This window comes from Lynx canadensis, chromosome B2 (assembly GCF_007474595.2).
Source record: "Lynx canadensis isolate LIC74 chromosome B2, mLynCan4.pri.v2, whole genome shotgun sequence".
In the NCBI taxonomy this organism is placed as follows: Eukaryota; Metazoa; Chordata; class Mammalia; order Carnivora; family Felidae; genus Lynx; species Lynx canadensis.
The window spans coordinates 121,632,696-121,657,953 of record NC_044307.1 but is presented as its reverse complement, the minus strand read 5'-3'; the positions used below and the strand labels follow the sequence as shown (position 1 = coordinate 121,657,953).

The 25,258-nt window shown below is 41.9% G+C and overlaps 2 protein-coding genes across 4 annotated transcripts in view; one reads left to right on the top strand and one right to left on the bottom strand.

The window, feature by feature from the left end:
• The window catches only part of SLC2A12 (solute carrier family 2 member 12), a 59,337-nt gene extending 44,831 nt beyond the window's left edge, over window positions 1-14,506 (top strand). Inside the window, 3 exon segments of the mRNA XM_030316385.1 lie at window positions 368-500; window positions 12,305-12,383; window positions 12,385-14,506. Of these exon segments, the coding sequence (XP_030172245.1) occupies window positions 368-500; window positions 12,305-12,383; window positions 12,385-12,459 (287 nt within the window). The 3' untranslated portion in view covers window positions 12,460-14,506.
• The window catches only part of TBPL1 (TATA-box binding protein like 1), a 35,989-nt gene continuing 25,235 nt past the window's right edge, over window positions 14,505-25,258 (bottom strand). For all 3 annotated transcript variants that reach the window (XM_030316387.2, XM_030316386.1, XM_030316388.1), the window contains 6 exons: window positions 23,861-24,039; window positions 21,732-21,814; window positions 21,517-21,580; window positions 18,980-19,083; window positions 18,790-18,884; window positions 14,505-16,807 (listed from right to left, as the gene is read on the bottom strand). In XM_030316387.2, coding sequence (XP_030172247.1) covers window positions 16,728-16,807; window positions 18,790-18,884; window positions 18,980-19,083; window positions 21,517-21,580; window positions 21,732-21,814; window positions 23,861-23,995 — 561 coding nt within the window. In that variant the 5' untranslated portion in view covers window positions 23,996-24,039 and the 3' untranslated portion in view covers window positions 14,505-16,727. The remainder of the gene's footprint in view (window positions 16,808-18,789; window positions 18,885-18,979; window positions 19,084-21,516; window positions 21,581-21,731; window positions 21,815-23,860; window positions 24,040-25,258) is intronic.

The following is a 25,258-nucleotide window of genomic DNA, read 5'->3' as shown; positions in this document are numbered from 1 at the left end:
TAGTTGCTGTTTCCCTGGATATATACCCTACCAGCGTGTTCGGAAATACACATGTTTTTTATATGCTCTAAGAAGCAGCTGTCCACAAAGTGGGTCAAAGCAACACAAAACACATTTTTAGGGATGCCTGGGTGGCTTAGTCAGTTGAGTGTCCTACTCTTGATTTCGGCTCAGATCATGATCCCAAGGTCCTGGGATCGAGTCTTGTGTTGGGCTCCACACCGAGGGTGGAATCTGCTTAGGATTCTCTCTCTCTCTCTCTCTCTCTCTCTGTCTCCCTCTCCCCTGCTTTCCCTCTCTCTCTCTCTAAAATAAAAAACAAAAAGCAAAACCCACATTTTTAATCAGTCTCTTTTGTCCTTTGTAGATCTCATTGGCTTGCCATGGGTGTGCTTTATATACACGGTCATGAGCCTCGCATCCCTGGTTTTTGTTGTTGTGTTTATACCTGAGACGAAGGGATGCTCTTTGGAACAGATATCAGCGGAGCTGGCCAAAGGGTAAGTATTCTATGCATTGCTCTCTGCACAACACTCTGGTCCAAAAAAATGCAGCTTTTATGTACAACTGAATAATGATAACATCTGAAATTATTTCAGGATAATACAGTATGGCTACAGTGTGAAGCCATATCTCAGAGCACAGCTGCAGGTTTTAGGGCCATGTGTTGAATCTGGGTGACTAAGCGAAGGAGTTAGAATAACCAGTGCTTTGTAACAGGTGAACTTTTCAAAGCTCTTTTCAGAAATGTTCAAAGAACCTCTCTCATCTCCCTAGGTCCCCCGCCCACGAGGGGTTTTTTGTTTGTTTGTTTGGGGTTTCAGGTAAGTCTTCGAATGCCATGTTCATCCCGTGCCAGAACCACAGGCTTCTATTCCTATTACACTTGTAGGTTGTCTTTAAGCCCTAAACACCTGTTAAGGCTAAGATTATCAGGAACACTCGAGTTTCACTGACTGCAGCCATTCCAAATGCGGCACAATCAAAACGAGTTTAAGAAGATAAAGAGTTTCTCGCAGGGATAGCATTCAGAAAACTGGTGAAACGCATCTCACATGGAGAGATTGTTTAGACCATTTAACTTAGACAGGGGCCGTAGAAAACTCTTTGGTTTTGGTAACAGAGCTCACAGCTCTGACTGCTCAACTGAGGGCAAGGAGGTGATGCACAGGGGCCAGGAATGAAGGGGAACTCGTTCTTCCTCGGATTAAATCATTACACTTGAACATGGAGAGATTCTTCCTCTTGGGTTTCAATATACGGGGAGGGCACGACTTATTTACAGTTTGGGAATTTCTTCCAGAAAGTCTTTCAATGCGCTGGAGAAAAATGTATGATTGCTACAGGAAATGTGGGCACCGTGATGCTTCAGCTTTTGCCTGAAGGAAGAACATACCTGATAGGTGATTTGATGGTAGCTGGACATGTACATATTCATGTAGAGTAGGGTTTGGAAAACTTTCGCTTTGTATTTTATACACTTTTAGATGGTTTGCATTTTTCCCCATGTTTATTTATTTATTTCTGAGGGGGAGAAGAAAGAGAGAAAGACAGAGAGAAAGAAAGAGAGAGAGACGGGGGGAGGGGCAGAGAAAGAGGGAGAGAGCATCCCAAGCAAGCTCCATGCTGTCAGCATGGAGCCCAACCCGGGACTCGATCTTACCAACTGTGAAATCATGACCTGAGCCAAAATCAAGAGTCAGACGCTTAACGGACTGAGTCACCCAGGAGCCCCGAGAGTGGTTTGCCTTTTTAAAATATTTCACTTAAAGGGGCGCCTGGGTGGCTCAGTCGGTTAAGCATCCAACTTCAGCTCAGGTCATGATCTCGCGGTCCATGAGTTCGAGCCCCGCGTCAGGCTCCGTGCTGACAGCTCAGAGCCTGGAGCCTGTTTCACATTCTGTGTCTCCCTCTCTCTCTGACCCTACCCCACTCATGCCCTGTCTCTCTCTGTCTCAAAAATAAATAAACGTTAAAAAATAAATAAATACATAAGTAAATATTTCACTTACGTGAGCAGAAGGACTTTTCTCTTGATTCAAGCTGTAAGTTAAACATCAAATTGTAGGATTACTTTTTAATACAGATAAGGCCCCCATTTTTAAAAAAACACAATGAAAACGAAGGTTACTCATTTACGAAGATATGTAATTGTCAGGAAAGCCGGCTGTACCCTTGGCCTGATCAGCACATTGCCTGGCCCTATGCTAGTTGAAACCAACTGACTGGATTTCTTGGAGAGCACAGAATCTCAACAAGACTGTCACAGATACCTGATTCCAATAACTAGTAGCCTCAGACCTTGGTAACTTTATGCATTCATCTGAATACTTGATTCAGATTCAAGGCCTTTTTCGGGGACTTAGATGCCAGGACGCTAAAGACTTCCAAATCTGCTGTTCATTCTTCACTTCTCATTCTTCCCTGTCACCTGTTTCACGTCAGCTGTCTGTTCAGATGGAACGCACCATCCCCAAATGTGGTGGCTTAAGATACACCATTTCCCATTTCCCAGGATTCTTTGGCTTGCTTGGGCGGTGCCTCTGCTCGGTTAGCCTGGCTGCACTCATGTGTCTCCATCAGCAGGAGGGACCGCCGTAGTGGACAGTGTGAGGGAGCCTCACCCACAGGATGGCGGCGGGTGCTGACTCAGTGGGGAGCTCCCATTGCCCTTCACGTGGCCTCAGCCTCCAGGCTAACATGGCTTCCTCACACGGCAGACTCTGGGCAGCATTCCACGGCGGTGGGAGCCGGAGCTATAAGGCCCTGTGGGGTATACGTTCTGGAAGTCACACTGCATTACCTGCATTACTCTCTAGCATCTTACAAGTCCCAAGGCCAGCCCAGAATCAAGGGCTGTAGACATTGACTTAATCTCTTGATGAGATGGACACACGCACACAAAAAACTGTTTTTAACCACATTGACTCTTCCACACCTACTCTTTTTGAAATTCTCTTTTAGCGCCTGTGAAACAGTTTTCTTTCCTGGCTTCCCTCCTGCCTCACTGATACTTATTTCTTTATCTCTCCTTCTCTTCCTACATTATAGTTACCATTGCCGATTTAGCCGGTCATCCTTATGCCTTGAGAGACCATGCAAAGCCTCATCTTAGAAGCCCTGCATAACCCCAGCCCTGGATAGCATTCCTCTCTCCTGGATTTTTCACATTTTCGAGTCCCATTTTCTTCTCTACTAGCGTAGCTAGGACTCTAGGGGTTCCCCCTCCTTAACTAAGTGGTAAAGTCTTGGTTTCCAGGAGTGGCCTCTGCCCATTGTCTTTCTTCCGGAACCTCTGTGTGGTGCCTAGCATAATCTTGATTCCTAGAGGATGGTGGAAAAGTATCCGCTGTTCAATTTGATAACCTATGGACAAGGCCAATGCTGAATTCATTGTGTGGGGGGATTAGAGCTTGGATGACCGTGTGGAGCACAATAGGTGTTGATCTGTGGCTTGTAGGGTGTGGTTTCATCTACAGTTGAATGGAGCCTGTGCAATGGGAAGAGGCAGAGGTATGTGTTCAGATAAGTGAGCCCGACTGGCTATACCACACCACTGGCTATACCACACCACTCCCTTCCCTACGGTTTCATCTTACTCATTCAACTCTTTTTTGACCATCTGCTCTCCACCAGACACCATTCTAGGAAAGAACTGAAGACGCAGGAGACAAAGAATCCATAGCTTCTTTAGAAGGCAGGCAAGAAAACAGACTATTACAAATATTTAGCGTTGTTGGCAGGCTCAAAGGAAGATCGCCTATATTGGAGGATCTCATCTATAAAATCTTCCTGAAAGAGATAATACCGAAGCAGAATCCTGAAGGAGTTGCCTGGGCAAAGAGGTGTATGTGCGAGACACAGGGGGATCACACGCAGAGGCCAGTATACTCGCTGGTGTGGTCTGGAGAGGACAAGAGGATTGAGACGGGAGTGCCGAGCAGAAGGCAGAGAACAGTCAGGAAGGGGCTCGTCCTTCTTGGTAAAGAGTTTGGAGTTGGTGCTAAAGGCAGTGGGGCATGTTTAGGGGCACCTGGGCAGTTCAGTCGTTTGGGCATCCGACGCGGCTCAGGTCACCATCTCACGGCTCGTGGGTTCGAGCCCCGCATCGGGCTCTGTGCTGACAGCTCGGAGTCTGGAGCCTGCTTCAGCGTCTGTGTCTCCCCCTCTCTCTGCACCTCCCATGCTCATGCTCTGTCTCTCAAAAATAAACATTAAAAATTCAAAAAAAAAATGAAAAAATAAAGTAACCGAACAGGAGGGAAGAGTTACCGATTTTTGAAGGAGGACTCTGGCCAAATACAGAGAATGGAAGTGGAGGGGCAGCTGAGTGAGGGAGACCGATGGGAGTGTGTTGACGAAACCAGACAGAAAACTATGGGGCTGGATGGCGTGTCGGGATGGAACCAGACAACTTAGACCTGGATTAGAAAAGATGGTCAAGGGAAAGGAGCAAATCTCCCTCAAGCTTAGAGAACTAACCCCATACACAATGGCGACATGTGCCCTCGTAAGACCAGGAGAAGGAGGAGCAGGTTTGGGGGGCAGGAGCCTGGCGGGGCTCAGGGACAACACTGAACTCAGTCTGTACGGACTGTCTGTGAGGTGCCTCTGGGACATGCAAATGGACCAGGGGAGTGGAGAGACCGGTGTCGGTCAGAAGACGGTCCTCAACACATCAGTGCATAGGGATATAAGTGGGGGCCGATCCACATTTCGTGGAGCCTAAGCTTTTGAGGGGCCCTGTCGAAGGAAAAAAAAATACAAATTATGAATGTGAAATTAGGTGTGACTATGTAGGTCTTGGAAGAGGCTGTGCAGGGAGGGACCCTGGGGCTTATGTGTCATTGGCTTCATGGTAAGTCCGTCCACCGTGTGCGTAAGCAATTTTTAACTACCCTTTTATTAGCTGGGGGTGTGAAATTCCTTTAAAACATTAAGGTTTGTTAAAATTCTCGTGAACAACACTACAGAATTGAGGCAGGGAGAAAGTAGTTAGGAATTAACTTTTTAAGTCTAACTGGAAGTGGAAGGAACGTTCTGGATGAGCTAAGGTTAAGAAACTTTCAGATCTATTTTTCACACGGGGCTGTCAGAATGTATCCAATTGCAAACCAAATAAAAATTTGAGGACAAACCCTCAGAAAAGCCAACCTTTCTATCTAATAGACCTCCAGAATAAGACATTCCCTAGCAGTATCTGATTTGGCTGTCTAAAACGCAACAAAACTTACTCATTCAGCGTCAGGGTGGGGAAGGAATCCGTCTAAATCAGTAAAGCTCTGGATTATGAAAGGTTTTCGAAAGAATCACATTTCTGTTACTTTTGAGTCACGCAAGGTATTCACACTTAAATCCGAACCTCAAGTGATAAACGGCAGAGTAAGAGGAATCCAGAAGCCAAAGCACCGTGAACCCTAGACAAGACGACACGGGTACCAGGTGTTGGAGGCCAAAAATAGATGCGAGCTCTGATGCGGAGAATTATAAGAGAGGAGGTGGCAAACCAATCCTGCACGTGAAAATAAGAGAGGAGGTGGCAAACCAATCCTGCACGTGAAATTCACAGCAGCAGTGAAGGCATCTCCTAGGGTGTATGGTGTGCGGAAACCCAGTACGGAGGGCGGAAAGAGTTGCTCTGGGAACCCTTGGCTAACTCTTGTTTATCTAGAAGTAGAGAGCCTGTGGTTCGTCTGAGCTCGAAGAAGAAGGTTGGCAAAGGTTTTTCAAATGAAAATGTAAGCAGCCCGAATTGTGCAGACTGGCCAAAGTCTGTACATTAGACAAGGTTCCCTGGAGGGGTTAGAGTGGGAGAGAGCCAAAGCCTAAGAGACTCTTAAAAAATGAGAACAAACTGAGGGCTGATGGGGGGTGGGAGGGTGGGGAGGGTAGGTGACGGCTATGGAAGAGGGCATCCTTTGGGATGAGCACTGGGTGTTGTATGGAAACCAATTTGACAATAAATTTCATATATTTAAAAAAAAAAAAAAAAGGTTCCCTGGAGGGAAATGTCGGCGACAAAATAAAAAGATAAAATACATAATGGTTCTCCAACCAGCTAAGTAAATGCGGGGCAGCAGAAAGCCCAGGGAGCTCGCTTGGACGCGGAAGCTTAAGGGAGCTTAGAGATTGCGGAAGGACGCTGCTATGTCAAGCAAGTCTTTGCAAATTTAGGAGTCTATGAAACAAGTGAATCATTTTTTGTCAGCATGGAAAGAGATAGTCCTGACATGTATCTCCCGATGACTTCCTAAGGAGTAAGAAAGGAAGCAATTTATAATGTCAAATTAGCTTCGAAGTTGAGCCTGCATACCGCTTAGCACTTTTCTTTCCTCATCTCCGGAGTTCGGTGTTTGGGCTTCCATCTCCGCAAGGCTGAGAAAACAAATATTCTCCCAAGGTTGTTAAGTTTCTTATAAAATAAGCAGTGACTCAGCTGAGAGGTCGGACAAGATTTCAGCAAGAATGTAATTTGAAAGGATTTTGTTTTGAACTTCTGCCCTGCCAGCCACAAACTCCAAATGGGATGTTTGCCATATTTGCTATTTCAGCTGTGACTTTGATGCTTTTCCTCAGTTTAAGCGGGAACAAATGGAGAAAATTAACAAGCTAACGTTTTGGAAATATTTTGGCTCTGAGGCTTAGGTTATTTTCCGCTTCCAGCAGTTTATTGTATGTGGTCATTGCTTCATTCATTCACCCAAATTCACTGATTCGGTAAATATTTCCTGAGCATCTAATACGTGCCAGGCACTGTTCTAGGTGCTACGGCAACATTACTCAACAAGCAAAAAGGCCGTATTAAAACATGGCAATAAGAGAGCCTCCTAATCAGGGCCTAGGTTTTTTGTTTTTGTTTTTTTTTTTAAGTTTATTTATTTTGAGAGAGAAGTGAGCGAGTGTGGGGGAGGGGCAGAGAGAGAGGGAGAGAGAGAATCCCAAGCAAGTCTCCCTGTTGTCAGTGTGGAGCCCAATACGGGGCTCGATCTCACGAACCTCAACATCATCACCTGAGCCAAAATCAAGAGTCAAGGGTCAGATGCTCAACCTACTGAGCCACCCAGGTGCCCCAGGGGGCTATTTTTGATCCGCTGATCCGAGAAGGTTATTCTGAGAGGCAACATTTAAGATAAAATCTATGTGATAATAAAGGAGCCAACCAAGGTAGGGCGAAGGAGAATTCGGGCAGAGAGAACAGCGCAAAGGCTAATCCGAAACACACTTGACCTGTTCCAGGAACAGCAGGAAGCCCAGGAAGCTGAAATCTGTGTGAGACTAGTCAGAAAGTCAGTAGAGACGAGCGTACAGAACTCTGCAGGCCCAGCGAGTTTGGATTTCATTCTAAGTACAATAGGAAGCCACTAAAATATTTTAAGCAGGGAGTGACATGATCTGATTTACATTTTGAGGTGTGCCAAGTAAGCCTCTGCAGTCGCACAGCGGAACGTGGCTGAGAAAGCACACAAGCGCGGTGTTGGGTTTTTCTCATTTCGAATCACGATCATTGACCTCAAATGGCCCTCAGTGCTTGCTGCCTGGCGATCGCACGTGTCCCTGGTCCATTAACTGCTTGTCTCCTAGACAACTGCTCCATACTGCCTTCTCTGTCTGGAAACCTCCCTTCTTCCTTAGCCCTGTTCACTCCCACTGACGGCCTTGCCCTCTGACTTTACTGAGAAAAATGGACACTTCCATAACCTGGCACACCAACCCGCACGTGTTTGTATCCAAATACGCCACCATCCCTCTGGGTTTTCTCTGTTAGCCTCAGCATTCCTGTTTGAGGCCAATCACTTCATGTTCTCCCCCCATGCCTTTTCCAGGACATTCTCTGACAGTTCTCTCTGCTCACCCATGCATCATGCCCATTTTACCCCTCCCTTTATCTCAAATGCTCACCAGCAGGGAAACCCTGTGCAATTTTTCCCCATCTAAAAAAAAAAAAAAAAAAATGGCCTTGATTCCATTTTTCTCTTTGGCTTTTGCTGTTTTTCTGCTACCATTTATAGCAAATTCTAGCATATTCATTGTCAGTTCCTCTTTTCCCATTCTCTTATGAACCTGCTCCAGTAAGACTTTTATGGCCACCGTTCTACAGAAATTGCTGTTTTGAGCATCCCAGTTACCCCTACAGTGCTAAAGCCAGTGGTCAATTCTCCTTCCTCATCTTAATGGCTAGCGTGGTGACCATTCCCAGAATTGGACCGAGGTGAGCATGCCCTTCTTCCTGAAATAGTTGGCTTCACTGCCTTCGAGGACCCCCCCCCTCCTGGTTGTCTCCTGTCAGCATCCTCTACTGATTCCGTTGTATATTCCCACTATTTTAAAGTTTTTGTGCCCTAAGGTTTATTTCTTAGAGAACTTTTTTATCAGCCTCACTGGCTAATTGATCTCAGCTAAAGTTATTGAATGAATGAATGAATGAATGAATGAATGAATTAGATGTAAGAGTAAGGCAATGAAGTAGTCAGGATGACACCTAAATGTTTAGCTTGAGAAACTACATGGGTGGTAAGATAGGGTAGCCACAAGGAGGACTAGGTTTCGGGGATGGAGAGAGTCCAGAGTACTATTCTCGATATATTCATTTTGAGATGACCATTAGGCTTCAGGGAGATATATTATTAGCCAGCTGTGCGATATAATAAGTCTGAAAGACACTCAGGGACAGGGTCAGATTGGGCTGCTATGTAGTTTGTAGATGGCATTTAAGTTGTGGAACCGGATGAAATCTAGTCAAAGAGCCGAGAGAAGGAAGGAAGTCCAGAACCAAGCCCTAGGTTAATCCGACATTTAGAGATCCAACAGAGGAGACAGAGTATCCAAAAAGACTGAAAAGGAGCTGATAGTGAGTTTGGGGGAAAGCCAAGAGACCATGGGATCACTGAAGCCAAAAAAAAAAAAGTGTTCTAGGAAGATGGGACCAGATGGTGCCAAAAGCTGCTGAGAGGTCAAGTACAAAGAGTAAGGGGACCGCAGGCTTGTCAGGCACAGTCTCAGTGGAGTGACAGGACGGAAGGTTTGAGGCTTGAGATGGGACAGCAGTTCACGAAGTGAGGGAATCAGCTACAGCCCTTCTGTCATTTTGCTCGGAAGGGGAGCAAACAGGATGGTCGTATCACGGACTGTCATTGCCCCTCGCCCTGTGACCCCTCTGCGTCCCAGCTCACTTTCCCAAGCACCAGCACCGCAACAAATCCGCGCCACACCAGGGCCTGGAATCCACTGAGTAGCCATCGGCTTCCCCTGCTCAGACTTCATGGACCACCACCGCTCCCTTTTCCCTGCCTTCGCTTCCTCCATCATTTCGGGAAAACCCAACTCTGATGAAACCATTTCTTATGTTATCCCTGTACCCAAGGGGCACAGCGTGGCTGAAGAAGACACACAACCGTGTTGACAAGACTGATTTTAGATTTATGAACACAAATCTCAAGTAGGTCTTCGGGCGAGTCCTACAACCCACGTTGCCCAGAGTTGACTTTCCTCCTCTCCAAGAGGATTACCTTACACTCTATACTCTTTCCTCAAGCCTTGAGGACCCTTCCCACTTCCTCTCTGCCGACAATCTTGCCTTTTCAGTTCGCTGACAAAAGAGAAATAGAGAGACCAACTCATCCTCCATGCCATCCACTAAACTACCTACATCTATGCCCATATCCATCTATGCCAGCTCTTCCCTTTATGCGCTGAGTGCATCAACTTCCCCCTTCTGGGAGGTTATCATCACACACACACACACACACACACACACACACACAGCTGCAGTATTTACCGTCATAAACAATATACCTCCCTAGACTTCAAGTTCCCTCCAGGAACCCACCCCTTCCCTGCCTACTTTTCAGTTCTCAAGTACAGTAAAACCTTATATGGCGAGTGACTTGTTCTGCGAGAGTTGTGCAAGACAAGCAAACATTTCTAATACATTTTAACTTGATATCCAAGCGATGTCTTGCAATACGAGTAGTACATGACACCGAATGTCACGTGATCACAACTGAGCCAATGGTTCTTGAAATTTGCACTGATATGCAAGTGCTTTGTATTACAAGCACATTCTGGAACAAATTATGCTCGCCAACCAAGGTTTTACTGTACTCTGTATTGTCTTTGTGTCCTCACCTTCCATTCTTTCTTGAACTTACTCCACTCAGACTTGCTCATGTTCTTACTCCAAAGGCTACTTAGGACTTCCAAGTCATCAAACGTAGGGACAGTTCTCAGTCCCCGTTACTCGACTTCCCAGAAGCACTTGCCCAGCTCCTCATGCTCCCTATCTGCAAACACTTGTTTTCACTTGTCTTCCGGAATACCACCCTTCCCTGATTTTCCTCCTACCTCATTAGTCACTTCGTGGTCTCCTTTGCTTCCTCCCTCTCCCCCTTCTCCTGTATACCTTTAAAAACAGTAGTGCCCAAGGGGCACCCGGGTGGCTCAGTCGGTTGAGCGTCCAACTTCAGGCTCAGGTCATGAACTCACGAACTGTGAGTTTGAGCCCCACATCAGGCTCTGTGCTGACAGCTCAGAGCCCGGAGCCTGCTTCAGACTCTGTGTCTCCCTCTCTCTCAAAAATAAAGATTAAAAAAAATAAAAAATAAAAAACCCAGTAGTGCCCAGGACTCAGTCCTTAGATCTATACCTACATCTACTTCTTAGACCTATCCCTAAGGCATTATAAGCCATCCAAAAAGTGAGGACTCCCAAATGTCTCCTATCTCCAGGTTTTGACCTTTTACCTGACTCAAATTTCCAAATCTAACTGCTTACTTAACATCTTTGGTTGGAACGTCTAATAGGCGTCTCTAGCTTGACATGACCTACACAGAACTCTTGGTTCTCAGACCCACTCACCCAAATGCACACACCCTCCTCCATAAGCCTTCTGCCTGGGGGTAGTGGGGAGGGGCTCCTCAGGCCAGACGCTTAGGATTCATCCACGATAATCACTATGCTCCACATCTATACTGTCACTAGGTCTCGTTAAATCTGTCGGCATGACATACATGAATCGGACACTTTGAGCCAGTACCATTCGGAGTTCCTGGACTACACTAACCTCCACACTGGTCTTCCAGCCCTGGCCCTCTACAGTCTGCCCCCCATCGGGCAGTCAGCCTGATCTTTTACAAATGTCATTCCTCAGCTCAAAATGCTATGGTGCAAATTACATTTCAGATAAAATGCAAGCTTCTCACTGCGGCTGCCACCTACCTCCCCGACCCCGTCTTGTCGTTCGTGTACTCACCATGCTCTGATCTTTCTGAAAACACAGTGCTTCTAATGCTTCACATGGTTACCTTCTCGTTACAGTTTCTGATCCCATGTCACCTCTTGGGAGCGATGCCAGCGGGATATAGTCGCCTCTGTCCCAACTACTTTCCTTCTTTTTTTTTCTTTCCGTTTACTTTTCTCATTCGCACTTTCACTACTTGAAATCAGGTGCTTATGTGCCTGTCTCCTTTATTAAAATGTAAGCTCCTTGAAAGCAGGACTCTATATCCACGCTATCTTCAGTACCTAGCGTAGTACTAGGTGCATAGTAGCCACTTAAGTAACTGGCTAAATTACAGGAAAAGATCTTTGAAAGAGGAGGTTCAAAGGTGGCTTTATTTATTTATTTTTTATCATTACTTTTTAATGTAGATTTTGGAGAGAGAGAAGGGGGAGGGGCGGAGACAGAGGATCTAAAGCAGGCTCTGCGCTGACAGAAGAGAGCCTGATGCAGGGCTTGAACTCACGACCCGTGAGATGGCGACCTGAGCCGAAGTCGGATGCTCAATCGACTGAGCCACCCAGGCATCCCTTTGTTTCACTTTTAAATGAACGTCAAATACTAGGGCATATTTTTATGGGAAATAATCCCATCATGGGAATAATCCTGTAGGAAAAGAAATTATTAATGCCGGAGCAAGGGGATAATGCAGAAGGCAGACAACGTAGATATACAAACAGGCATGTTAATTGGGATCGAGAAGTGGAGACAAAATAGGATCTGGGACGTTATCGCCATTAGTTCTGTGTAATACTGTCCTTCGACTCTGCTAGTAGGAATGCCTTGATTGTGTTCGGATAAGTCACCCTCCCCATTTTACCCTTTGCATGAAATCGACCCAAGTTCTGTGGGGTACTGAATGTCAGGATACGTCAGGGCTTTACAATGAAAATGTCTTTTTTGCTTAGCTAAAACATGAGAGGCCCAGGGTGGTTAAAAAAAAAAAAAAAAAAGCCTGCACCCTATCCCCCCTACCCCGGTACTATAAATTAAGAACGACATTTTCATTCGTGCCTCTTTCTCTTTCAGGAACTTTGTGAAAAACAACATTTGTTTTATGAGTCATCATCAAGAGGAATTAGTGCCAAAACAGCTTCAAAAAAGAAAACCCCCAAGAGCAGCTCTTGGAGTATAAAAAGCGGTGTGGTAGGGGACGAGCAAGGCGGCTTTCTCCGGAGATCTAATGGCCTCAAACCTTCCAAGTGTTCACAAATTAGAAGGGTGTCTTTGTACCCACACCTATTGGCCACTCCCATGTTTTCTTAGGGTCACGGAGCTAGTTTTAGAGGGACACCCTGAAATGATAAGGACAACCTTTCATGCCCACCTGTCAAAGTGTAAATGGGGTGCAAGATCCCAAGTGATCTCTTACTCTGAGTAGGATACTAGGTGAAAAATACTGGCTGGTTCAATACTTCCCACCCTTTTCACATAGCAGCCTTTGAAAAACTATGAACTAGTAATGCGATCAACTTCTGCCTTAAGGTATGTACGTACGGAGGCCAGTCGCAGCTTTATTATCCGGACACGTAAGTGGCCTGGACACGAGCTTACAGGGGTTTTTTTTTTGCCCACTACGACAGTGCTTACACTGGGTCTTCTGTAAAAAAGAACAGGACACAACGTGGACAATTGCACCTATGTTTTAGATTAGGATAGGATCCTGGCTAGGTTTTCAGTGATAATTCCTAATTATATTTCAACAAGTACAAAGATTATGCAGCTCATTCTATGAATTATGAACAACAGTGTAATGCAAAATACCCCTTTATAAATGTTATGTATTATCACATATTAAAAGAAACAATTCTGCCATAGTTAAGAAAAACAAACACTTTTCCATCCATTTAAAAATATATATATGAATAGAAAAGGCAATTTCCAAATCCTGGGACCATATATACTTAGTAGTAGCTGTTAGTAAAACATTAGAAAAGGAGTCAGGCCATTAGGTTATTTATCCAAATCTCTATAATCAATTAGGTTTGAGTTATGCAGTCAAGCTTATAAAACTCTCTCCTTGTAAGGCTTTCATGACTTAATAGCGATCCATAGTTTCCTGCAATTCTTTGCACTCCTCAGGAAGATCACTACCTCAGGTCATGGCATACTGGCTATAATTGATGCTGACTTTCAGATGACTGCAGACATAGGACATCAGGACAACTCCTTCCCTATGTTCTTCTCTATGATGAAACAGAGGTCACCAGCTATACCAGAAGCTTGAGTTTTTACCACAACAATGAATTGCTTTCCTCTGCATTTCTCCAGTTGAATATTAGGACTTGGTGGGGCATTTTACCAATTTGGATATGACGACAGAGAACCTACAATAAAGAATCTTGACCCACTTCAGGAGTAACCCATTAAGTTACTATTATAAGCTATGGGAGGCACACAAAGACTTAAGGCACGAATAACCTAACTTGAAAAAGAGTAACCAATTACGTTTGGCCTGAAGAAAAGAGAATCCTAAGAGCCAAAACCCTTCGTTATTTAGGTTGGGATTTTCCTACTGGCCCCAAACAAACTGCCCCAGTTTGACAGAAGGGTATATGACCTAGTCATTTCCCTATAACAAAATGGAAAGACTACAAATCTGTATAATTAATAGGGAAACTGTACTAGCAGAGACTCAGGAGAATGACTAAAAGTCCTGATTCTGAAACGAATTACATAATGAAAATTGGCAGGGAAAGTTATGAGGAAGGGAGACTTGAGATCTTCTATCACAGAATATTTCCTATGCAAGTTAGAGCATGTGTTGGGTGGTTGTTTTTTTTTTTTTTTTTTTTTTTGGAAAAAGGAAAAGTGTGTTCTAGAGGATCAATTTAAGAAATTTATTATGAATCTTCAGTGGAATTAGATGCTGGGATTTTTTTTTTTTTAATCAAGACAGCGAATTGATACACATTTTTCTTTGCCAAGCGTCCCAGATTGTGAGATATTTAACAAAACTGTTACATGTTCCCTTCAAAGTCTGAGCGCTACGTATACATTAGCAATTTGTTTTAGCCATTCATCATAAATGGGTAGGAAATTGTTCATAAACTTAGGTGGTTTATCACTGGTGATTTCAACTTCGGTATCTTAAACACTCTTACACGTTTCTTTTATTACCCTGAGTCGGTGACTAAATAATTGTCTTCGAACCAACTTTTACCCAACATGTCCCCAATCAGAGCTTTTTTTGGTTTTCAAAAATAAAAAAGGGGGAATACTTACAATGTGTATGTATATATTCACAGTTTTTATTTATCAAAAAATTTACAGCACTTGTGAAGAGCCAGCAGAAGACCTCAGACACGCTCATTCTTCCCAGCTTTGTTAAGTTTAGTGGGTCAGCCAGGACATTTTGCCAGGTGACACTCACACAGCAGCCCTGAAACCTAAACTGGTTAGATTGTCTTTCTTCCTCTTTTCTGAGAAAGCGTTTTGATGCGCTACTGATCTACCCACTTTTCAAGTCACTCGAATGCTGAAAATATTACAACATCTGGATCCGCACATTGGCCATATAATCATGTTCCCCCCCCCCCTTCCCTACATTTCTTTTTGGGGGAACGTTACAAAACAGGTCACTTATTACTGTTAATTAAAGCTAAGTGGAAAATCTCAATTTTTAAAATAGTCTGCCCGGAACCTGTAACTTCTTCACGGAATGGTATCCTCTGTATTTTATGAGATCTACCTATCCTATTGGCTCTTAACGTGAAGCAAATAAACACATTGTAAAAAAAAAAAAAAAAAAAAAAAAAAAAAGAGAGAGAGAGAGAGAGAGGGCACACAGAAGTTTGAAAATCACAAGTCTTTCACAAGAAAGAAAAAAAAAAAGTTAGCCTTTGCCCCACCCCCCCTCCCCCTGCCATTAAGAGTGAGAGGCACAGTAGGGAAAGGCATCGAGAGGAAAGAAGATAAAAATAAATCTAAAATAACGTGTGTTGTTCAGTGCAGGACGTAAGTGAGGTTTGGGAGACTTTATGAGATGGTGAGGAAAATGGACTCGAATATGCAGGTTAGGACGCGGCCATTTCTCATGAAGCTTTCAAAACGTTTTGGAAATTCAGGTTTTCGTGGAGGATTGTGTTGGAATACTGTCTCTAGTAGGTTTCTACTGAGAAGCTAACTGCACTCTCCACTCAACCTCACTTCCAGTTGAAATTACTGTTGGTTCTACCGAATTCCTCACCCCAGGGGTGGAGCACAACTGCAGCCTGATTCGCACGCCACCATCCCAGGGCTCACGCGGGTGAGCCAGAGAGCCAATGTTTCACACATGCACATTTATTGTCATTTTAAGAGGAGCAATCCCAAATACTGGATAGGCAGTCACTCCTCAGCTCCATTAAATAAGACACAGCAAGGGGAAAGACATGTCTTGCAAAATGGCTTTCAAGTTCAAGTTGAACTATATTATAATTATACTGTGGCACAGAGGCAGCTTGTGGGCACTTCTTGTTAAAACAGCACAACGTATCAACTTCTGACAAGACTCTTAGTATAGCCTCGAACACCAACCTCAGATTACTATTTTCCTACAACTAGAGTTGAGTCTTACCAGAATCACAGAAGTACATACGAGGTACAACCCATCACAGCTTCTTTCTCACATCCATCTCATAGGTAAGAGGTTTTGCTTTTTAAAACTACAATTCTGTAACTTTTAAAAGATATTTAACATTTTCTATCATATTAAATTAGCAACATAAAACATTATGCTTAATCTATAAAGTTCTACTCCGGTTCATTCCCTAGAATTTATACACATATTTTTATTTCTAATCTGCAAGAAAAAATTGCCTATTTGATATTTGGTAACAGAGCATTAAAAGATACTATACACACGTGGCATATATATTTACAAAATACACTTCAAAAAGAAGCCAACACACTTTTAGCAAAAGTCTAAGCTTGCATAGATCAAAAAGAAAATTGTGAATACAATTTTTGTTAAAATAGAAAATGGGGAATAAAAGTTACAGAATGGATATGAAGAGAGATCTTTTCCAAACTTTTATTTGTGCACATTCAATTGAAAAAGATAACTTTTACAGGTTCTTTGGTGCCCATATTCAGCATACAAAAATGTAAAAGACTATTCACAAAAAACACATTAGCTCAAACTGGAAAAAACTAATGACAACAACAGAACAATTTAAGGTAGTGCACACTGTGACAGCTCTGCTTTCGGGGACATGAGAATTACTGCGAAAATAAATAGAATGTCCTTTTGTAAAAGCAGCAATGTCATGTCTTGTAAACTTCCTTTTTATATTACAGCAAGGTCTGAAATAAAATCCAAAGGGCCTGGAGCTTACACTGTAGCCGTGAATGAATAAAAGAGTCTATTTCCTCAATTACTGTTGGTCCAGTTTTCCTTTTGTTTTGAGTCCAATGTGCAGCAGGTTTTAAAAGGTGCTCGGTTAGGGATTCTAACCAATTAAGCGATGAATTATAAAATTTCTTTCCTGCTTTCAAACACAAACGGGTAAATCTGTTCCACAGCAGTAGCAACAGCCTTTACGTTGGGCCCTGTACCAAACACAACAGAGAGAGGAAGGGGTGAGAAGAGCGCCAGGAACGCGGATTTCCCAGAACTGAAAATATATGGGGTTGTTTTTAAAAAGATCTACACTTTACATAGTCAGACGGTCACAGCAAAAACCAAGAGAATAAAATTCTTTCTGAACAGTTCAAGGCAATCTGAAACACCAATGATGTGATTCGTCTTGTTTTCGGGCCCCAGGGTGAAGACAGTGTACATAAAAACCACACACAGACTGCCGTGAAGGAGAATAAGAAGCGATGTGAGATACTGATTAAAGGAAGGAATGATAAACGGGAGTAGACATTTTGGGCACTATCCTCTTGGTCGCTGTAGTCTGGCTTTGGTTAGGCCGCCTCTGACGCTCACAGGAGTGCTGAGGAACCCAGTGAAGTACAACAAGCCTGCTTCCAAAGTTCTGGGAAATCAGAGGGCTGTGACTAGCTAACTGGTCTAAAACGTCCCGCAGATTAGCACTCACTACCCACCCCCACGTTTATTACTAACATGGCCATTCATCCTCACAGTTCACTCAGTAAATAGGGGCGCGTGCACGTGCACGCACGCGTGCGCGCACAAACACACACACACACACACACACACACACGGGAATGAGGTAACACTACATATGAATTAATCCATATAATGCTAGGAATAACTAGTTTTTAAAAAATTTAATATTCCATTTGAATAGATAAAAGGAAACATAAAAAAAGACCAAATATTTTCATAAAACATTTTAATAAAAATGGTTTCACTAACATACGCTTAACTTTTGAAAGATCTTAAAAACACACATACTGTACCCACCATGAACTCTCTGAAGGTACTGACCACGTGCTATCAGGGTCTGCTCTTTCCTGATTCCTCTCCCTTCCCCCACATAGGATAGTGCTTTGCCTATGGGAACCACTCAGTATCTGTTCACTGAATTGTTAACATTTCATAGGATGTTCCAGATGTAAATATAAATATATACTAATCAACCTAACTGTCTTCAGTTTGTGATGTTGTTTAGTTACCTATTAACTCAAATGTAGATTTTACCTATGCATCATAAACTCTACACTTAATGGGGACTTCTCAACAGATTTTGGGGCTCTGCAGAGGCCTAGGCTCCAAAATGTAGGAAGAGGCAGTTGAAAGAAGGGGACACATGGATTTGTTCCCCCACACTCCATTTTAAGATTTCGGCATGACCCTGGCAGTAGGTTTTAAAAGTCTCCAAGGAAGATGTGAAAACCCATAGAATGAGTCAAAACTAAAACTTACTTGTTCAGAGTCTAAAGGTGTTGGTAACGTGTATTTTCTCTTAAGGACTAAAGGAATAAAAAGAAAAATTCAAGGACACCAAAGAAATTTTCCTGAATCCAATTTAGTCAGAAATTTCCTGAATCACTTGCCTAACTCTCAAGTGATGTCTCCGTACAATTTACACGCACAGTACTTTTAAAAACCATCCTGTGTGCTAATGTGATCCTTTGACATCTATGCCTGGTCTTTGAAACCACCCCTTCTAAATACTTAGGACTCAGAAGATACATAACAAAATACACATAAGACGTGATAAATAGGCACCAGTGATATATGAGTATTTTGCTTAGGTAAAACCTCTATGAAGTTTATGAAGTGGATTTCTCTTAGGGTGCCTGTGTGGCTCAGTGGGTTAAGCGTCTGACTCTTGATTTTGGCTTAGGTCATGAATCTACAACTACATGGAATAATACGAATGAATCTCACTAGATAATAATGAATGAAAGAACACTGACCCAAAATAGTATGTATAAGACTTAAAACTAGTAGAAAAAGCAGGGAAAATTAAACTACAGTTTTAAAAGTCAGGAGACTGGTTCCCTTTGAAGGGCAGAAGTGACTGAAGGGGGACAATGAGACAATATTTATATTTGGATATAAGCACTTCATTCAAACCATAATTGGCCATACGCTTGCTTTCAGTATCATAAAATACCTGTTACTGTGATACTTCCCGTTGAAAAAATCTGTAACGTAGCTCTTAGAGATTTTATCCGATAGCACACAGCAGGATGAAGTTCAGGTTCATAACTGTACAAAAAAAAAAAGCACAATTAATATAAATATTTATAGGCTGACAAACAATTACAAATTTGGTAAGTTGTCCTGATTCTTCGAAGACCTACCTGGCATGAGGTCTATTGTTCTTTGTGAATTCTGGCAAACGGATTTCAAATGGCATATTACACACCGCCAAAACGTTAACGACCTTAAAATCTGTAAATATTACCTTCAGGAGAGAAGTACAACTCAATGAATTATTTTGCAACAAAAAAATTGCTCAGCAGAAAATAGAAATTGTTCATCAGGGAAACTATAAACAACTGTTTCAATCCTTAAAAGTAAGAACAAACTAGAAAGAAAAACAACACCTGACGAACCGATTTAGTTTTCAGTGACTTCTTACTACCATACAGGTGACCCTTGAACAATGCAGGGATTAGTGCCCCTGCCAGTCAAAATTCCACGCATAACTTCTGACTCCTCAAACTCAACTACTAATAGTCTACGATTGACTGGAAGCCTTACCCATAACATAAACAGTCGATTAACACGTATTTTGTATACATATTATATACTGTATTCTGACAATAAAGCTAGAGAACAGAAAATGTTATTAAGAAAGTCATAAGGTAGAGAGAATACATACATGGCACTGTACTATATTTATCAAAAAACATCTGTACATAAGTGGATCCGCACAGTTCAAACCTGTGTTGTTCAAGGGCCCACTGTAATTAAAGAAAAAGGTCAAAAACTTCATCAAAAAATTAAAAAAAAACTTGAGAGATTTGCAAGATTAAAACATCTGGGTCTTTTGAATCTTATCTTGTATTTTTTAAACTTTAAGTGGGATATTTAATCTGCTGGGACAGGAGAAAGAATAGTGATTATAAAATTAAAGCAGAGTTATCCTTCTCAAGAGTCAAAATGGAAGTTGCCACTTAAATAAGTAAACACTGAGTATATGCTGAGTCAATACTGAGTACTGCGTGTACACTGAGCTCTGAAAGGTCAGACTTTTGCTTATAGGAGTAAGGTAAAATGACCTTTCTGCGAGTTTAGTTAGATGTTTTCTTCCGGGAGGGTAGAGTGAGAAAATGGTGTTTTTAACTGGGATTTTTCTCAACACATCTAATGTTATAATCAGACAAGGTCCAAGGCTGAAAAGTAACTTCAGCCACTCCTACCAATAACTTAAATGGAGCAGTTTATTATCTTTTGAAACGTTCCCAGTAAAACCACAATTCTGGGTCAACTATCTTCCATCGGAGTACCTGCAGAAGGCAGCTGATGAAAGTCACTACGCTGTCCAAAGTGGCCCCACCATCAGTCACGACTCTCAATACTGCCACTTTTCTTAAGCACCAACCCTCCCCCTCTCCCACCATCAGTACCCCGGTGCCTTTCTAGTATCTTCCACCTCAGGGAAGACTGAGGAAGACACAGAGAAACTCAACTTCCCACCACTGCTCATTTGAATTCCACACAGCCTGGGCCCATCTCTTCAGGGACCACAGCACATCTTTATTTTTTCTTTCGTTGACTCATCATTTGCAAGTGACATAACAAGTCCATACTACATAGCAATTTTACCAAATGTATGCCTCCATAAAATGGTATTTGATAAAGTTAACCTCCCAGTGATGGTCACTTTACAAGTAAGAACCCACCAACCAGTATGCACTTTCTGTGGACTAAACTGTGGATCTAACCCAGCAGGCCAATCTTACAATGTCCGTTTTCAAACACTGTGCATTTTGTTTTGGACTTACGCTATTTTTTTTTAAATGTTTATTTTTGAGAGAGCGCAAGTCGGGGAGGGGCAGGAGACAGGAGATCTGAAGCGGGCTCTACACTGACAGCAGAGAGCACGATGTGGGGCTCAAACTCATCAACCACGAGCTGAGCTGAAGTCAAGAGCCGGACGCTCAACCGACTGAGCCACCCAGGTGCCCCAGGATTCATGTCATTTTTAATACAGCTGATTGATTTTACAAAATGCAGCCTTTTCTGAGTTCTTATACACAGGTGTATACTTAGTATTAGTTATTCATGTGAATCCTTTTCAGCTTACACCAGCAAATGCCGTTATTTCTCAAGCACAGATTCAGTCAGTTCTATATTTTAAATAATCACAATTTCCTGTTACAATGGTAATGCGGTCACTAACCATAAAATGTAGGAACACTGTTTACTCTTAGCCATAAATGTATAGATCTAGGCAAGTTCCATTCTAATATCTTTTTCTTCTTTATAATTTATGTGATAGCTATCTACAAATAAAAACAAATGCGCTTCAACTTTTTGAACGTAGGGCCCTACTCCCTACTCATCATCCTGACAAACTACTCTTGAGGTCATCAAAAACATGACTTGGTGTGTGTGTGTGAGGAGTGAACAACCTGAAGAGCTGAAAAGGCAGGTCACGTGTAAGGTAACAAGCGTCTCTGAGAAAGGGGGCAGTGAAAAAGCCAGGATCCTTGCAAGGACTCACGTGGGTAAGCTCACTGCGTAATTTTTGTACTGAAGGACGGTAAGAAAAAGGCCAATCGTGAGGAAGTTTTTGTGTGATTTCTTCCGTCTATTAAATTAAAAAGTTTACCTTTACAAACTAAATCCTTTCATATTTGCAGTTTGGATGTTTTTTTGAAAACATTACCTGAAAACCTAGTTTCTGCAGACTGCGGGCTAAACGTCTGGCACCAAATTTTGCTTCTTCTTCACTACAGTTTTAAGGAAACGAAAAGATTATCAGTCACACAGGAAATAAACTTTATACTGACAAACATGACAAACTACACACATGATTTTAAGTCCAGGAAAACGTCCTCCCCTTGTACAAAGGAAACATTAAAAAGTCCAAGGAAAGTTTACCTTGTTGCTCCAGTGCAAATAATTTTTCCTGAGGACCAAATTGTAGCTGTGATTCTAGGTTTTCTAAGCTTCATTAATACTTTCTGCAAAAAACAACACACACACACACACAAAACCCAAAACCTGATTACACATTAAATATTAATTTTCACTTACAGTGCTGCTCTACGTGGCCATTTTAATACAAGTTGACTACTCGACGCTTACCCACATCTGAAATAAATAACTGTTCTCCAAATCATCCATTCGGAAATCGAGCTCCATACCGAACACAAAGAACATATTAATCCAAAAGGACATTCAATTAATCAAAAATACAAGGTCTGCATAAACCTCTTACTATATACTTGAAATCAATACGCCACGAGTCTGTACACTTTCCAACTCTCATTCCCCGCCGGTTACATAACTGGAATTTGCAATTCGCAATCCACATAAATGGATCCTTAAACATGCCAAACCTGTTCACACCTCAGGGGTTTTGCAGTAATTGTTACTGTCATCCGGAATGTTCTTCCCTCAATATTCTCACTTCATTCAAGTCTCTCACCAGATGTCAGAGAGGCCTTCCCTGACCACTCCATCAATGCACCCGTCCCTTTGTCGCTCCCCACCTCCTACCTTGCTTTATTCTGCTTCATGGTACTCATCGCTACTTTCTGTACCTTACAGTTGAGATGCCTACTACATGTTCAAGTTCAATACACAAATCTTGAATGCAGGGGAAACGGTGGAGCTGGAGATGTAATTTTAGATTCCTTAGATATGAGAGCCATTTAAAGCTGTGGGTTTGAATGAAATTATCTACAGAATGAGCATAAGTCAGTCAAGGACGAAGGTCCAAGAGAACAACAAATTTAAATTTTCATTGTAGTTTTTCATTTATGAAAATATTAATTATATGCCCATTGTGCATAAGAGAAGTAAATGTATACTGATTACGACAGCATATGCATCAGACGTTTCTCCTTCAAACTTCCGTTGGCATTTTGAGTTTTGCCCTTTCTCTGTCATATGCCATATTACCCACCTATTATCAAAGCTATTAAATCTGGAAGGATAAAATTTCCCAAAGAGTCAAAATAAAATCTGAACTAAAAGATAGTATAAAATTTCACACACAAGTGGCTGGGAAACACTAAACTGAGTTTATTCTGCACTTAAGTGCCTTTCACCACCTGCTTACCATCAACTCAGCCTTTTCAGTTCATCTTCCTAGGAAAAATGACTTCCCTGTCCCATGGCACACACAAGATCCAAGGCAGCACGAGGCCTTTTACTCGCTAACCTTCTTCAGCGGACATGTTCCTTCCTTTATTTAGGTGACAATGGCATTGCTGATGAACTTGAAAATCTTTAATTGTGTCACTATTAAGTTTTAATTGAATTCAATTCCCCTTAGTTTGTAGTACTAAGAACTAATAATTTACTGAGGTATACTGGCACCTAATTTTTAGAGCTTGGAGCCTTCATATACATTCATAATTTTCATAATAAATGTATAAGATACACATCTCAACATCATGTGGTTTACAAAATCCAATGAACACGTATTGTCACTTTTAACGTTAATCTTCAATAAGGTTAAAGGCAAGTTATCAATGCTTTTATTTTAAAGAGTAGAGGTCTAACAAAAACTAAAATTGAAAGTATCCAGGTTAGGATATGAATCATATTATTTTCAGCAATGTGTTACTAAGAATACCAACTATTTTATTTTAGCTAAATAAAGAGGGGTATGACAACATACTACAAAAATCACAACATATGCATTAGGACCTCATTCGTATCATGCATCATTCATGCAACTAAAAAATTATATTTGAATTAAGTATACACCACTGTACAGATGTCCCCTTCTTCGGTTAAAAGACATTAAGAGAAAAAAATGTCTAGTAGCCTGTGAATTCTTTGCTAAGACTTCGAGATGTGTATATGCAAAAGTTGGCACTTCATGGGAGCAGGAGGGGGCTTCATGGGAGCAGGAGGGGGCTCCATATTGTACTGAGTACAGCCGGCACATGGTAAGGTGCTCTTAAACTATCGGTAAGTGAATATATTTTAGTATATCATTTATAGCACTACAAAACCAGTCTATGTAGCCCACACGCCAAAATTTAGATACTTACTCCAACATCACGCTTATAAATTACATTTGCTCCCTCCAAAGCAATCTTCCTTAAGTTCAAATGGCATCTTGTTCTAAAAACACAGACTACATTTGTAATTAGAATGTCCAATGCAACATCACTGTCTGCATCCATTGGGGTAGTTTAAAAACTGAGCTTCCCACCACGAAGATCACATCCTGAGAAAGAAAACAAAATAAAGTAATTACACTTAAATATCCTGTTAATTTATTTTTCATAAATAGTCTTGAAAATTCAAATATAAGAAATGAATTACACTATTTAGTTTTCAAATGTGACTCAAACCAAATCATGTCCCTTCTTTTCCTCACTAAAAATGTCATTTTTAAAAAGATAACAAACATGTCGTACAGAATCTTTCAAAATCCGGACCTTTTATGCCTTACAATTAATAAGTAACATTTACGTGCCAGGAGCCTACCAGACTTCTCTCCTGCTACTTCCCTTTACAACCACTATGTTTCAGGTGTATCATAATTATGGCAATTCTCCAAACACACCAAGTTTACGGGTGGGACTTTGTGGTCCCAATGTCCAATCATTAGTGGTACTGTAACCCGCCTCATACAACTTGCCAGGGCGAAAAGAAGGATGACCTGTCTTTCCTCTGTTTTAGGTAACTGACTTACCTGTTTAAAGAAGCAGAAATATTAATTATAATACTAATAGATTTTTCTCATTTACTAGTCAGCCATTCATTATTCACTTACTGAATACCTTCTATGCACTGAGGACACCAGGAAAAACATGAATAAGGCAAAATCTTTTGTCATCAAGGAGCTCACGAGTCTATGAGTGTAGGAAGAAGCTCTCACAAATAGCACACCATTTTCGTCAGGATCACAGCCTTTCAAGGTCTGTATCCTTTTAAAACTATGATACGAGCATTTCTATAAATGAACCAACAAAAAAGAGCCCCAGTTTTTACCAGTAAGCATATGACCCATTTCCAGTTAGAAAATTCTGACCAGGTTTCCACATCTTAAAAAACAAGTAATGGTAATTTAGTTCACCTAACACACAGAGAGAATACCAGAAAACAGTAACAATACCATTGTAATGATCTTGGGGATCCCTTGCAGCTACAATATGATAAAGTAGTATTCTTTATAAGGATTCAAATTATCGTATGACTAAAACAACGAAGATGCCAAGGGTCCCGATAAAGAAAATTCAAGCTTGTTTTCCTGCTGTTTGGGATCTGACAGAACACAAGTCAGACCAGACCTGTGGCACCTCTCTAGGACGATGGAGCCTTCAGTTCTGTGCACCACCTGTATCTCCGCTTCACCAATTTCTGACTTTTATGCTCCCTTCAATCTGCTTATCTCCTTGTTTTGTTGTTTTCTGTGTATCTCTAAGTCAACTCAAATAATT